Below are 16,260 nucleotides of genomic sequence, written 5' to 3'. Positions count from 1 at the left end.
ATTTGTTAGATTTATGTAATATAACTTTTCAATTCATTTACTTTCTTTTTTTAAAATTTTTTATTGTTATGTAAATCACCATACATTACATCATTAATTTTTGATGTAGTGTTCCATGATTCATTGTTTGTGTATAACAAACAGTGCTCCATGCAGAATGTACCCTCTTTTTTTAAAAATTTTTTTATTGTTATGTTAATCCCCATACATTACATCATTAGTTTTAGATATAGTGTTCCATGATTCATTGTTTGTGCATAACACCCAGTGCTCCATTCAGAACGTGCCCTCCTCAATACCCATCACCAGGCTAACCCATCCTCCCACCCCCCTCCCCTCTAGAACCCTCAGTTTGTTTTTCAGAGTCCATCGTCTCTCATGGTTCTTCTCCCCCTCCGATTTCCCCCCCTTCATTCTTCCCCTCCTGCTACATTCTTCTTCTTCTTTTTTTCTTTCTTAACATATATTGCATTATTTGTTTCAGAGGTACAGATCTGAGATTCAACAGTCTTGCACAATTCACAGCGCTTACCAGAGCACATACCCTCCCCAGTCCATCACCCAGTCACCCCATCCCTCCCACCCCACCCCCCACTCCAGCAACCCTCAGTTTGTTTCCTGAGATTAAGAATTCCTCATATCAGTGAGGTCATATGATACATGTCTTTCTCTGTTTGACTTATTTCGCTCAGCATAATACCCTCCAGTTCCATCCATGTCGTTGCAAATGGCAAGATCTCATTCCTTTTGATGGCTGCATAATATTCCATTGTATATATATACCACATCTTCTTTATCCATTCATCTGTCGATGGACATCTTGGCTCTTTCCACAGTTTGGCTATTGTGGACATTGCTGCTATAAACATCGGGGTGCACGTACCCTTTCGGGTCCCTACTTTTGTATCTTTGGGGTAAATACCCAGTAGTGCAATTGCTGGATCATATGGTAGCTCTATTTACAACTTTTTGAGGAACCTCCATACTGTTTTCCAGAGTGGCTGCACCAGCTTGCATTCCCACCAACAGTGTAGGAGGGTTACCCTTTCTCCGCATCCCCGCCAACATCTGTCATTTCCTGACTTGTTAATTTTAGCCATTCTGACTGGTGTGAGGTGGTATCTCATTGAGGTTTTGATTTGGATTTCCCTGATGCCGAGCGATATTGAACACTTTTTCATGTGTCTGTTGGCCGTTTGGATGTCTTCTTTGGAAAAATGTCTGTTCATGTCTTCTGCCCATTTCTTGATTGGATTCTTTGTTCTTTTGGTGTTGAGTTTGATGAGTTCTTTATAGATTTTGGATACTAGCCCTTTATCTGATATGTCATTTGCAAATATCTTCTCCCATTCTGTCAGTTGTCTTTTGGTTTTGTTGACTATTTCCTTTGCTTTGCAAAAGCTTTTTATCTTGATGAAGTCCCAGTAGTTCATTTTTGCCCTTGCTTCCTTTGCCTTTGGCAATGTTTCTAGGAAGAAGTTGCTGCGGCTGAGGCCGAAGAGGTTGCTGCCTGTGTTCTTCTTTAGGATTTTGATGGACTCCTGTCTCACATTGAGGTCTTTCAACCATTTGGAGTCTATTTTTGTGTGTGGTGTAAGGAAATGGTCCAGTTTCATTCTTCTGCATGTGGCTGTCCAATTTTCCCAACACCATTTGTTGAAGAGACTGTCTTTTTTCCATTGGACATTCTTCCCTGCTTTGTCAAAGATTAGTTGACCATAGAGTTGAGGGTCCATTTCTGGGCTCTCTATTCTGTTCCATTGATCTATGTGTCTGTTTTTGTACCAGTACCGTACTATCTTGATGATGACAGCTTTGTAATAGAGCTGGAAGTCTGGAATTGTGATGCCGCCAGCTTTGCTTTTCTTTTTCAACATTCCTCTGGCTATTTGGGGTCTTTTCTGGTTCCATACAAATTTTAGGATTATTTGCTCCATTTCTTTGAAAACAGTGGATGGTATTTTGATGGGGATTGCTTTGAATGTGTAGATTGCTCTAGGTAGCATTGACATCTTCACAATATTTGATCTTCCAATCCATGAGCATGGAACGTTTTTCCATTTCTTTGTGTCTTCCTAATTTCTTTCATGAGTATTTTATAGTTTTCTGAGTACAGATCCTTTGCCTCTTTGGTTAGATTTATTCCTAGGTATCTTATGGTTTTGGGTGCAATTGTAAATGGGATCGACTCCTTAACTTCTCTTTCTTCTGTCTTGTTGTTGGTGTATAGGAATGCCACTGATTTCTGTGCATTGACTTTCTATCCTGCCACTTTACTGAATTCCTGTATGAGTCTAGCAGTTTTGGGGTGGAGTCTTTTGGGTTTTCCACATAAAGTATCATATCATCTGCAAAGAGTGAGAGTTTGACTTCTTCTTTGCCAATTTGGATGCCTTTTATTTTTTTGTTGTCTGACTGCTGTGGCTAGGACTTCTAATACTATGTTGAATGGCAATGGTGATAGTGGGCATCCCTGCAATGTTCCTGACCTTAGGGGCAAAGCTCTCAGTTTTTCCCCATTGAGAATAATATTCACTGTAGGTTTTTCATAGATGGCTTTTATGATATTGACGTATGTACCCTCTATCCCTATACTCTGCAGAGTTTTGATCAAGAAAGGTTGCTGTACTTTGTGAAATGCTTTTTCTGCATCTATTGAGAGGATCATATGATTCTTGTTCTTTCTTTTGTTAATGTATTGTATCACGTTGATTGATTTGTGGATGTTGAACCAACCTTGCAACCCAGGGATAAATCCCACTTGGTTGGGCTGAATAATCCTTTTAATGTACTGTTGGATCCTATTGGCTAGTATTTTGGTGAGAATTTTTGCATCCATGTTCATCAAGGATATTGGTCTGTAATTCTCCTTTTTGATGGGGTCTTTGTCTGGTTTTGGGATCAAGGTAATGGTGGCCTCATAAAACGAGTTTGGAAGTTTTCCTTCCATTTCTATTTTTTGGAACAGTTTCAGAAGAATAGGTATTAATTCTTCTTTAAATGTTTGGTAAAATTCCCCTGGGAAGCCATCTGGCCCTGGGCTTTTGTTTGTTGGGAGATTGTTGATGACTGCTTCAATTTCCTTAGTGGTTATAGGTCTGTTCAGGTTTTCTATTTCTTCCTGGTTCAGTTTTGGTAGTTGATACATCTCTAGGAATACATCCATTTCTTCCAGGTTATCTAATTTGCTGGCATAGAGTTGCTCATAATATATTCTTATAATTGTTTGTGTTTCTTTGGTGTTGGTTGGGATCTCTCCTCTTTCATTCATGATTTTGTTGATTTAGGTCATTTCTCTTTTCTTTTTGATAAGTCTGGCCAGGGGGTTATCAATCTTGTTATTTGTTTCAAAGAACCAGCTCCTAGTTTCATTGATCTGTTCTACTGTTCTTTTGGGTCTATTTCATTGATTTCTGCTCTGATCTTTATTATTTCTCTTCTCCTGCTGGGTTAGGCTTTATTTGCTGTTTTTTCTCTAGCTCCTTTAGGTGTAGGGTTAGGTTGTGTATTTGAGACCTTTCCCTTTTCTTGAGAAAGGCTTGTATTGCTATATACTTTCCTCTTAGGACTGCCTTTGCTGCATCCCAGAGATTTTGAACAGTTGTATTTTTATTTTCATTGGTTTCCATGAATTTTTTTAATTCTTCTTTAATTTCCTGTCGACCCATTCATTGAGTTGATTGAGTTCTAGTTTCAAAGCATTGTGGTCTGAAAATATGCAGGGAATAATCCCAATCTTTTGGTACCAGTTGAGACCTGATTTGTGACCTAGGATGTGATCTATTCTGGAGAATGTTCCATGGGCACTAGAGAAGAATGTGTATTCCGATTCTTTGGGATGGAATGTTCTGAATATGTCTGTGAAGTCCATTTGGTCCAGTGTGTCATTTAAAGTCTTTATTTCCTTGTTGATCTTTTGCTTAGATGATCTATCCATTTCAATGAGGGTGGTGTTAAAGTCCCCCACTATTATTGTATTGTTGTCAATGTGTTTCTTTGCTTTTGTTATTAATTGCCTTATATAATTGGCTGCTCCCATGTTAGGGGCATAGATATTTACAATTGTTAGATCTTCTTGTTGGATAGACCCTTTAAGTATGATATAGTGTCCTTCCTCATCTCTTATTACAGTCTTTGGTTTAAAATCTAATTTGTCTGATATAAGGATTGCCACCCCAGCTTTCTTTTGGTGTCCATTAGCATGGTAAATGGTTTTCCACCCCCTCACATTCAATCTGGGAGTGTGTTTGGTCTAAAATGAGTCTTTTGCAGACTGCATATTGATGGGTCTTGTTTTTTTAATCCAATCTGATAGCCTGTATCTTTTGATTGGGGCATTTAGCCCATTTACGTTCAGGGTAACTATTGAAAGATATCAATTTAGTGCCATTGTATTGCCTGTAAGGTGACTGTTACTGTATATTGTCTGTGTTCCTTTCCAGTCTATGTTGCTTTTAGGCTCTCTCTTTGCTTAGAGGACCCCTTTCAATATTTCTTGTAGGGCTGGTTTCGTGTTTGCAAATTCCTTTAGTTTTTGTTTGTCCTGGAAGCTTTTTATCTCTCCTTCTATTTTCAGTGACAGCCTAGCTGGATATAGTATTCTTGGCTGCATATTTTTCTCGTTTAGTGCTCTGAATATATCATGCCAGTCCTTTCTGGCCTGCCAGGTCTCTATGGATAAGTCTGTTGCCAATCTAATGTTTCTACCCTTGTAGGTTACAGATCTCCTCTCCCAAGCTGCTTTCAGGATTTTCTCTTTGTCTCTGAGACCTGTAAGTTTTACTATTAGATGTTGGGGTGTTGACCTATTTTTATTGATTTTGAGAGGGGTTTTCTGTGCCTCCCGGGTTTTGATGTCTGTTTCCTTCCCCAAATTGGGGATAAGTTCTCTGCTATAATTTGCTCCAATATACCTTCTGCCCCTCTCTCTCTTTCTTCTTCTTCTGGGATCCCAATTATTCTAATGTTGTTTCGTCTTATGGTATCGTTTATCTCTCGAATTCTGCCCTCTTGATCCAGTAGTTGTTTATCTCTCTTTTTCTCAGCTTGTTTATTTTCCATCTTTGGTCTTCTATATCACTGATTCTCTCTTCTGCCTCATTTATCCTAGGAGTTAGTGCCCCCATTTTTGATTGCACCTCATTAATAGCCTTTTTGATTTCGACTTGGTTAGATTTTAGTTCCTTTATTTCTCCAGAAAGGGTTTCTCTAATAACTTCCATGCTTTTTTCAAGCCCAGCTAGTATCTTTAAAGTGATGATTCTGAACTCTAGATCCGACATTGTACTAATGTCCATATTGAGTAGGTCCCTGGCAGTCGGTACTACCTCTTGTTCTTTTTGTTGAGGTGATTTTTTCTGTCTTGTCATTTTGTCCAGAGGAGAATAGATGAATGAGAGAACAAAATGCTAACAGGGTAACAATGTAGCCAGAAAATATACTCTAAACAAATCAGAAAAGACCTGAAGCTGGGGAAAAAGAAAGGGAAAGAAAGAAAAAAGAAAAGAAACAAAAGGAAAAGAAAAAGATAAAAACAAAAAAAAAAAAGAACAAAACAAAAAAACAGAATATGATTAAATATGATCAGGCTGGTGCATAGATCAGTGCCACACACTAGATTTTGGGTGTATTTTGGTCTGTTAGAAAAAAGTGCCTCCCAAAATTTTAAAGAAAGAAAAACTTATATATGTACAAAAATAAAGGTTGATACGATGAAGGGATGGAATATGACTGTAAAGATGAAAATTATAAAAAATTTTATAAAAGGAATTGATAAGAAGTTGTTTGAAAAAAGAAAGAAGAGGATTTAAAAATAAAGGGGGCGGAGAATGTGATCAGGCAGGAGAGTAGAACAAACAATACACTAGAGATTTAAGGTATATTTTGATCTGTTAGAAGAAACTGTATCTCAAAATTTTAAAGAGGGAACAACTTATATATATATGCCAAAAATAAGGGTAACTACTATGAAGGGATAGAATACGACTCTAAAAATGAAAAATAAAAATGTTTTTTATAAAAAGGATTGATAAGATGTTGGTTGAAAAAGGGAAAAAGAAAATTTCAAAAAAAAAAAAAATTAACTTCGAAAGACTAAAGAATCATGGTAAAAAAGCCATGGATTCTATGTGCAGTATTCCCCTAGCTTGAGTTCTGCAGTTCTCATTGATCAGTAAACTTGGTCTTGGCTGGCTGTTATTGCTGATCTTCTGGGGGAGGGGCCTGTTGCCGTGGTTCCCAAATGTCTTTGCCGGAGGTGGAATTGCCCTGTCCTTGCTGGTCCAGGCTAAGTCATCTGCTCAGATTTGTTCTCGGGAGCTTTTGTTCCCTGCAAGCTTTCGGTACAGCTTTGGAGGCTGAGAGTGAAAATGGCGGCCTCCCAATCTCCGCCCCGGAGGAGCCGAGAACTCGGGGCCCCGCTCCTCAATGAGCCCCCAGAGAAAAGCAGTCAGTAACTCTCATCTTCCCGGTCTTCAGCCACACTCCGTGCTCACCCGGCCTGTGACCGAGCATTTCTATCTCTGGCACCCGACCCCGTGTGGAGTCTCCAAACCCAGCAGATCCCTGCGGTGTGCTCCCGCTCCTCCCGGGGGAGGAAGGGGAGTCTCCCCGGATCTGTCGCTTGTTGGGTCCCTGCTGGAGGAGCAGTGGCCCGACTGTGCAGCGGATCACGGTTTATGGCAACCCCGAGCTGAGAGCCTGTGCCTCTGCTCCATCTCTGCAGCCGGCTTCCCTGCTCCGATACCTGGGAGCTCTGCCACACTCAGGCACCCCCGGTCTTTCTGTGACCCTGAGGGTCCTGAGACCACACTGTCCCGCGAGGGATCCCCCCCCCCACTTAGCCACTAGAGCGACGCCCTCAGCGGAGCCAACACTAAAAGTTCCGATTTTGTGCTCCGCGGCTCTATCATTTGCCAGAAGCGGCTGACGGAGGCCTCCTCCCCTGCCATCTATCCTCCTGAATATCACCTCGGATTCACTTCTCCGCTCGTCCTACCTTCCAGTAAGTGGTCGCTTTTCTGTTCAGAGAGTTGCTGCTATTCTTTTCTTTGATCTCCTGTTGAGTTCGTAGGTGTTCAGAATGGTTTGATCCCTATCCAGCTGAATTCCTGGGACCAGACAAAATCCAGGTCTCCTACTCCTCAGCCATCTTGCTCCGCCCCCAATTCTTTTACTTTCCATCTTTTATTTAAGTTGGTTTCTTAAAAATAACCTGCCAATGGAAGTTAAAAATATATAATCTCCAGTTTCTCATAGTTGAATTTAATATGGTTATATACTTAAATGTTTGCTGATATATTTAGACTAAATTCTATCATTTTATTTATTTTTTCTATTCTATTTATCATACTTTGCCAATATTTTATTTTTCTACTTTCTTGTAGTCTGTTACATCAATTGTACTTTCATTGTTTTTTCTTTCTTTCTATTAATTTGGTCATTATATGTTCTAGTTATATTCTTTTAGTGATATTCTTTAAAGATTGATTTATTATATTGTTATTTAATTATTAAAATTCAATGTTAATTTTACAATTTCAGATATCATGAACACTTACAATTTCTAACAACATATTGATCTTCGCCAATTTATTCCTATACTCTTTTCTTCACTCTTCCATATTATTATTATTTGGTATTTAATTACTCCTGAATTTTAACCTGCTGTAAACAAGTCATCATTATCATTGTCATTATTGTATTTAGTCAAAACATACTAGGATTTCACTACATATTTACCACTTTATTTGCTCACTATTCTTTTTTAAATTTCGCTCCATCTTTTTATGTTCAATCTCCCTTTTGGGGAAGTACATCTCTCAGAATTTCCATCAGTGAGTCTCTGTGTAGTAAGCTGTTTATCTTATCCACCCGAAATTGTTTTTATTTTATTTTCACTGTTGAATGTGAGTCTATATAGTGTGGACTTCTAATTGAGAGTTTATTTTGCCTCAACTATTGGAAAGTATGTCAGTGTAGTCTGGCATTTATTGATGATGATGATAAATCTTCTGTTAGTGTGTTTATTCATTTGTTCTTTAATGGTTAATAAGAGTTTTATCTGTAGTAGGCTTTGTATTTCTATTGCTGCATAACATATTATCACACACTTAGGGACTTAAAACAATATTCATTTATTCTGTCAAAGATCTATAAATTAGAAATCCAGGTGGATGGGGTGCATGGGTGACTCAATAAAGCATTGGACTCTTAATTTTAGCTCAGGTCATGATCTCAGGGTCGTGATCAAGCCCTGGGTTGGGCTCTGTGCTCAGCAGGGAGTCTGCTTGAGATTCTTTTTTTCTCCCTCTGCTCTTCCCCCTACTTGCGCATGCATGCAGGTGCTCTCCCTTTCTCTCTCTGAATAAATAGGTAAAATCTTAAAATAAGTAAATAAATAAAAGAAATCATGTGGATTTGGCTGGGTTGTCACAAGCCTGACCAGAAAGCCTGAAGGCCAGGCTATGTTCCTAGCTCATTCAGGTTGTAAGCAGAATCTAATTTCTTGCATCTATGGGTCTGAGCTGTCTGCTAGGGGCCCCTTCCTACTCCCAGAGCCTGTCTGCATTGTTTCTCATGTGCCTCCCATCATTTTCAAAGAAAAAAGGGCATTCAGGTCTTCCTTAGGCTTTGACTTCCTCTTACTTCCTTTTCGGCCAGCAGCAGACTACTCTACTTTTGAAGGCTCACCTGATTGGGTCAGGCCAACAAAAATAATCTTTGTATTTTAAGATCAATTTATTTGGAGCTGTAATTACACTTGCAAAACCTTTTAAGTACTCAGAAGGGTGTTTGAATAACCAAGGAATGGAGATCTTAGGAAGCGATCTCTGGAATTCTGCCTAACAAAGCTTCTGTGTTTTTTTCTTGACCCTAGAGTTATTATTTCATTATAATATATTCTGGTAGAGATTTTTTTTAACTCATGAACCAGACTCAGTATTTTATTTCAGTGAGAAGACTCAACTTTCTTCTATTTTGGAAAAGTCCTAGATCTTTTCTTTTCATATATTGAATCTCCCTCATTCTAAATCCTCTGTGTCAGAATTCCTTCATGTTTCTTAACTGGTCTTTTAATTTTTTTATTATTTTTTAAATTTTTATTTATTTATTTGATACAGAGAGAGGAGCACACAAGGAGGTGGAGTGGCAGGCAGAGGAAGAGGGAGAAGCAGGCCCCCAGCTGAGCAGGGAACCTGACATCCCCGCTGAGCAGGGAGCGCAGCTGAGCAGGGAGCGCAACGTGGGGCTCAATCCCAGGATCCTGAGATCATTACCTGAGCTGAAGGCAGATGCCCAACTGTTAACTGGTCTTTTTATATTTTATTACATTTCTGTTTATCAAGTGTTCTGGGTGATTTCCCTAAACAATTTAAAAATCAGCAATTCTTTTTCTTTTTTTTCAGTTCTTTCATTTCTTGTTTAATGGATTCTGCTCCTTTATTGATCTCTATGGAAATCCTAAACATTCTTTTTTTAAAGTTTATTTGTTGCCTATAATTTTTCATGTATGAATTCTTTACTTTTCTCCAGCTGTGGACATTAACGCTTAGTGGCTTTTTTCTTTGATTATAAGGCCACCTTAAGCAATGATGATTATCTTCTGAGATTTCTGTGTGTCCTGCTTTGTAAAATCTTCCTTGTGGAGATTATTTCGTGTATTACCCTCCTAAGTCATAAATTTTTACACTTGTTACACCTGGAGATCTAAAATTCATAGGAAGCATGTCCTGGTATCCTAACCTAAAGTTGGTAAGGCTTGAGGTTCCTGTTTCTCTATGTGATATTTTTTACATCCACATCCCTAAACCATTTTAAGCACTTAGAGTTTCTGTGTCTCTAGGTGATCCTTTTCCATCTACACTTCTGAAGCAATTTCCCTGCTGCATCTCAAAGACTAATGGTAACAGCTTTCACTATTCTCCTTTCATGGCTTCCAAGTTTAGAGAAGGAAGTCAGTTCCAGCTTTCCAGGAGGTCTCAACTCCTTATAGGCTAATGTGGTAGTTCACATAGTTCTGGAGTCACTCACTCAGCTTTAGTTCCTATTTACCTTTCATGTTTTTAATTTTCTCTCTTTTTAAAACTATCATTGGAAATTTCCCTTTCTTCTCTTAAATTTTGGTTAGTATTTTGTGTGTTTCTTTTTTTCCCCATTATTTCTCTGTGTGGAATAGAAGGGGAAAACTGCCCTGTCAGCCCAGTCTGCCTGATTGTCCAGAAGTCAGTGAGGGTTTTAACTCATGACCTGTAATTTATCAGTGGGTAAAGCATTTAATGGGACCTGCAGGCCAGAATCAGGCATTCAAAATCAAGCATATATTCTATGCTGGGAAGTAGTAAGGAGAAAAATTAATCTGTTTTCTTGCTCCTTTCCCTATTGGGGATTTGAAATTTATATTCCTTATGGACATGGTACATGTGTAAATTAGGATATTATTTATTTGCATATCCTAATTTAGTAGTCTTTTAAAATTATTCATTAGTGGTAGTTGGTGGTATAAAAGAGTTAATGCAGGTCACAAAATAGTCTAACATTCATTTGTTAGGGAGGCAAATTTTTTTTAGTATTAACCTGGAAGCATTACTTTCACTCTCCTTTAGATCCAGATCGGAAAGCAGCAGCCAAACAGATATAGTCAGGTAAGTAAATTAGGACGTATTTCTTAAAATAAGTATGTGTTAAAAATAAGATGAACAAATTGACAATCAACAATAAATTGCTAGGTATTAATTGAGCAGTAACAATTGGTAAGGTACTACACGGAAAAATAATCTAGTAACTAATGACTATTTGTAGAGAAAAATCAATGTCTTCTTTACTTCAGTTTGTTAATGTATGTTGGGAGTTTATTTTTCGGAAATGAATAAATGATTGGTGAAATGGTTACAGAGCTAACTCATAAGTGGAGAAGTTTACTTCTATATTTGGAGATTTTACAACTAGAAATTCCATATGTATGCTCATGAACAACTGAGTGAACACTTACCCTGGTCACTTAAGAAAAGTTTGCTGAAGAGAAACATCATAAAGAAACAATAATTCTACATCTTCCGTAGCCTCTCAGTATCACAAAATAGTTTGAATTAGATTTCTGTCCATTTCCTGAAAGGTGGATATTTCCATATAATAAAACTGTAAGTCTTTAGTTTCCACATCTATCATTTTTGGGTTTGGGGTCTTTCTGCAGATATAAACTGTTTAGGAGTATTCACTCCTCTCTCTCTGACTTAAGTATTTATTTACTTATATAGGCAGCTGGTGTTATTCCTTATATGTTCTTCAAAGTCCATTGCTAGGCTAAAACACTTCCAAATCTATAGAGTAAATTTTCTAGGCTGCACAACATGGTTGTATAATTTGTCTTATTCTAGAAGAGGGTTTCTTCTTCAAGGAGAATGCCTCCCTTTCTTATCCTTTATCTCTTCTTTATTATTATGACCTTCTCTTTATAGTGACGCTTTGAAGTCATGAGTTACTATGACCAAACTAAAAAATTGATTTTCATTTAATAATAATAATAATAATATGTCCTCTCTGTGTCAGGGAATTATCATATGGTACTCAAACACAGCAAGTCTCAGTTACTTTTCCTCATCTTGGACATGTCTTATTATACTGTTATCTTAGAAAATAAAAGCCATGATTATCTTGCTCCGCATTGTATAGCCAGCAGGTAGTAGAGTTCTTGGCTTATGGTAAGTGCTCAATAAATATTCGCTGAATGAATGAATGAATGAATGAATTACTTTTAATCCCCCCTCCCAAGGGCACACATGCACACAAACACACAAACAGAAAAAACTTACAAAGTACATAGACATCCATATACACATCCATATATCTATAATGTTATAACTGCTCTCATTTCAGAGAGCCTGGGTGGCTCAGTTGGTTAAGCGGCTGCCTTGGGCTGGGTCCTGGGATCAAGCCCCATGTCGGGCTCCCTGCTCCATGGGGAGCCTGCTTCTCCCTCTCCCTCTGCCTGCCACCATGCCTACTTGTACTCTCTCTCTCTCTGTCAAATAAATAAAATCTTAAAAAATAACTGCTCTCATTTCTACTTCTCTCATATGTCTCATCCTAAAAACTTGCTAACATAATTCATCTCTTCTAGGATCATTATTCGCCTACACTGAGTGAGGAATGATAGCATTAATTATAGGAAAATGTACATTTCAGTTAGCCGTAGTATAATTTGGGATGTTAATCCACTGGTCTAGCCTTTTGGCTTGATGTGTACTAAGGAAACATTTTTAGGATAATTTTTCACTTAAGTTTTAATAATGTCACTTGATACTATTGCTGTGCTTTACTAACATAACATCCACACTATAAATTTTCTGGTCATTTATTTTTTGGAATGATCTTTATCTGGTGGAAAGTTAGTGGGAAAGGCTGTTGAAGTCAAGGAATGTAGAGAGGAGTGAATCTCAATATGGTTATATTAATGCCACTTAAGCATAATTAATTTTTGAATATCTCAATTCAATTAATATTTCCAGTCTTTTCCTAAACAACAGAAGGATTTTAGATCATTTAATAGCAAAATTCAATTATTAATCTCTCACATATTGTCATTTGGCTTTTAACTTCTAGGTTCTTTACCTACACAGCTTCCATTAGCCATTGTTATTGTTATTATATTAAATAAATATTTAATAGGATTTAACAACATATTTATCAATTACTTTGTTCACTATTCATTCTTGGATCTATTTTCTCATTTTGATTTCCATTTCCTTTTTTACACAGTAGTTTATAATTTAGACTTGTAAGCAATGTCATCGTCAGGAATGATGATTGGTCTCATGGGAATTCTGCATGCTCTGAGTTGTAGGCATACATTAGGATGAGGGGAATGTTTTAGATTTGCCTTGAAGCATGAATGTTTCAGTATTTTCTATACTTAACTGGTTCAAATTCGTGGGTAGTAGAATTAAGGAATTGAGGTCCTGTGCCTATACATAGTGCAGGCCTGAGGTTTTACATCTCTAGGTGATCTTTTTCCATCCACATGGCTAAGACAACTTACCTGTTGCATTTCCAGTAGCCATAACTTTTATTACCCCACTTAGGACTACTAGTCCTGGGGTTTGTTTTAGCTTTCTAACATCTAAATATCTGCTTCAACTCCTTCCAAGCTAGGGTTAGTAAAACCATGTCTATTAGGGTGTGAGTAATTCATATTTCCTTGTAGTCATTCAGCTTTTGCTCCTGTTTTCCCTCTGAACTTCTAGTTTCTTCATTTTTTACTGACAGAAGGAAAAGCCCTTCTGGCTGTCAACCTCCTTTGGGTATTAGATTTTTGTGTTATTTTCTTCAGCTTTTCTGTGGAATGGAAAGGGAAAGCTTTACTTATGGAATAGAAAGGGGAAGTTTTTCCTGTCATTTCACTCTGATAGATTGCTCAGAAGTAAATAAATGTGTTTTAATTTGCAAAATGTGGCAGTTTATGTATCAATGAATTTAAAAAGCTAGCTTGGAGCCTGACAGCCAAATTCAGGCATTCATCATCAAACTTACATATTGTGCTTAGAAGTGATAAAGAAAAAAAAAGCTACCTAGATATTTTCCCCAATGGAGAATTTAAATTTTGCAGTATATGTTGCACTTGGTGTTGGGTAAATAAAAATACTACTTTTTTGCATGTCCCAAGTGTTAAAAGGGTTAGTTTTGGTGTAAAATGGCCTGATCTTCATTCTTAATGTAGGCAAGTTTCTTAATATAACTGTTAGACATTATTTTTATCTTTTATTTTTATTTAGATCGAGGTCAGAAAGTAGTGCTCAAACATATACCAGCAGGTAAGCAATTTAGGAAGTGTTTCTCATAAATAAGTATACCTTGAAAATAAGAATGAACAAATAAATAATTGCTTAATAATTTTTGAGCAGCCACAATTGATAAAACCCTAAAGACAATTTATTAATATTTTCCATTCTAGGAATGAGTCTTTTTTCTTCAGTTGACTAAGTTTTTATTGGTTGCCTACTCTTTTGATACATAGGAAAAACTAGTTAGATCTAATGAGACAAGATATCTATAATTATTTTGTGGAACTAACTTATAAGCAGAGCATTTTTACATTCTTTATGACGAGATACACAAAGGGAAATATTTTTTTTGTTCAGATTACATTTGCATCCACAACCTCAATATAAACAACTGAGTAAGCTCCACTTAGGAGGAGTTTATCAAAGAGATGGTATCATAAACACAGTAAAATTCTTTGCTTTTCATAGCCCCTCAACAGCCCACAGTTGTGTTAACAAAGGTTCTATGAATTTTTCTTAAGTTTTTAGTTTCCCTTGCTCCACTGTTGTGGCCTTGTGATCCCTCTGAAGTCATCAAATACTTATTGGTCTGCTCATCTTTCTTTCTCCCTTATAGAGTTTTAGTTTTCTTGTAAGGTCTGATGTTTTTCCTTGAAGTGTCTTCTTCAGTTAATTTCAATCCACTAGTTTTCCAGAATATCCTTTATAGCCACAGGTTAAATTTTCAGGCTACACCACAACATTTATAGTTTCTATCCTTTCTGATGAAATCACTTCTTCATTAGGGAAGCTATGGAATTTCTACATCTTTTATTCTCTCTGTTATTTTTGGATGTCTTCTAACATCATAACTCCTTATAGATGTTAATTACATTCTCCCAACTAATTATGAAAAAAAAAAAGCTGATTTTCTTTATTATCTCAATTCCCTGTCAAGGGATTTGTGATATAATGCTCAAACACTGTAATTCTTCCAACCTTTTGCTTACCTAGAAGTATTACTTTCCCTATATACTCTGAAATCACTTGAGGGTAATGGCCATGTATATTTTGCTAACCAATTTAGAGTTAGCACCTAGCAGAGTACATGTGTAATAAGTACTTGTTTAATGAATGAGTGATTATTCTTGAACTTCACACACACAATTAATATTATAACTACTCCAGTTAGAGTCCCCTCTCTCATTATAGAATATGGGATTCACATAATCATCCTCTTCTAGAAGTCGTGTTCAACTGGTGATTGTCACTGGTGATGTTCACTGGTGATGTCCTTGAATGATAGTCAAGGACATCATTCATAGGACATTATATATTGCATTTGAAGAATATAATTTGGAATGTTAATCCATTAGTCGAGTTTGTGTTTATCATATACCAGAAAAACATCCTTGAATTATTCTTTCATTTAAATTTAATAAACTAGGCATAGTTGCTGTGCTTTTATTATTATAGCATCTATTAGATTTTTTCTCCAGTTCTTTTTAAACTTTTATTTTAAGTATTTTTTTTTCAATTGGAAAGCTGGTGGGAGATGTTGGTAGAACCAACTCTTTGGGTTATAACATTACCAAAATAAGAATTTTTTTTAAATGATGGATATCTAATGGGTTGGGCATGTCAATAGACTCACAAGTCTAGATCTCTTAATTGGCTTGGGGGAGAACTAACTACAGTTAACCTTTGAACAACATGGATGTGAACTGTGCAGATCCACTTAAAATGGATTTTTTAAATAAATATAGTACAGTACTATAAATGTATTTTCTTTATTACTTTCTTAATAACTTTTCTTTCTCCAGCTTAATTGTAAGAATACAGTATATAATACATATAAAATATAAGATATGTGTTAATCGACTGTTTATATTATCAGTAAGGCTTCCAGTCAACAGTATACTCTTAAGTAATTAAATTTTTGGGGAGTCAAAGTGTTATACGTGGATTTCGACTGTGTGGGGGTTGGCAACCTTAACCTCTGTGTTGTTCAAGGGTCAACCATATATTTAAAAAGTGTGTTTCATAGAGTAGTAGGAAAAATCTACTTTAAGTTCTGAAGATATAAAATAGTAGAGGTAAGGAAAGGAAGGGAAGGGTAAAATTGTATCACTCATCAGTGAATTATCTCACTAATCTTATCATCTATATTATTTTCTCTGTCAATAAACCTCACTTAATTTGTCTTCAATTTATTCTTTTCTCTCTAATTCTTTTGGTTAGAGGATTAGAGTAAAATCTATAGGTATAAAAATTAGAAAAGAGTCCCAAGAATTTGAGTTTGACTTTGGTAATAAATAGTATAAATATAGACATTTGGTAGATATTTCTTTCTTACCATTCTTTTGAAGGGAAAGAGGAAGAAACTTCCATTAAAAATAAAAAAATAACTATTGGATTGTATTTTACCAAAATAAAAGTATTATTTCCTTATTTACTTAGATCCAAATCACAGGAAAGCACCCAAACACATAACAGTAGGTAA

At 36.6% G+C, this 16,260-nt stretch overlaps 1 protein-coding gene across 1 annotated transcript in view; it reads left to right on the top strand.

The window, feature by feature from the left end:
* Positions 1-16,260, top strand: part of LOC116637698 (disintegrin and metalloproteinase domain-containing protein 32-like) — a 167,293-nt gene extending 151,033 nt beyond the window's left edge. The window contains exons 15-17 of the mRNA XM_032413218.1: positions 10,605-10,643; positions 13,770-13,808; positions 16,218-16,260. Of these exons, the coding sequence (XP_032269109.1) occupies positions 10,605-10,643; positions 13,770-13,808; positions 16,218-16,260 (121 nt within the window). The remainder of the gene's footprint in view (positions 1-10,604; positions 10,644-13,769; positions 13,809-16,217) is intronic.

The sequence above is a fragment of the Phoca vitulina genome, unplaced genomic scaffold (assembly GCF_004348235.1).
Source record: "Phoca vitulina isolate PV1807 unplaced genomic scaffold, GSC_HSeal_1.0 scaffold15, whole genome shotgun sequence".
In the NCBI taxonomy this organism is placed as follows: Eukaryota; Metazoa; Chordata; class Mammalia; order Carnivora; family Phocidae; genus Phoca; species Phoca vitulina.
This window is presented reverse-complemented; position numbering and strand designations above follow the sequence as displayed.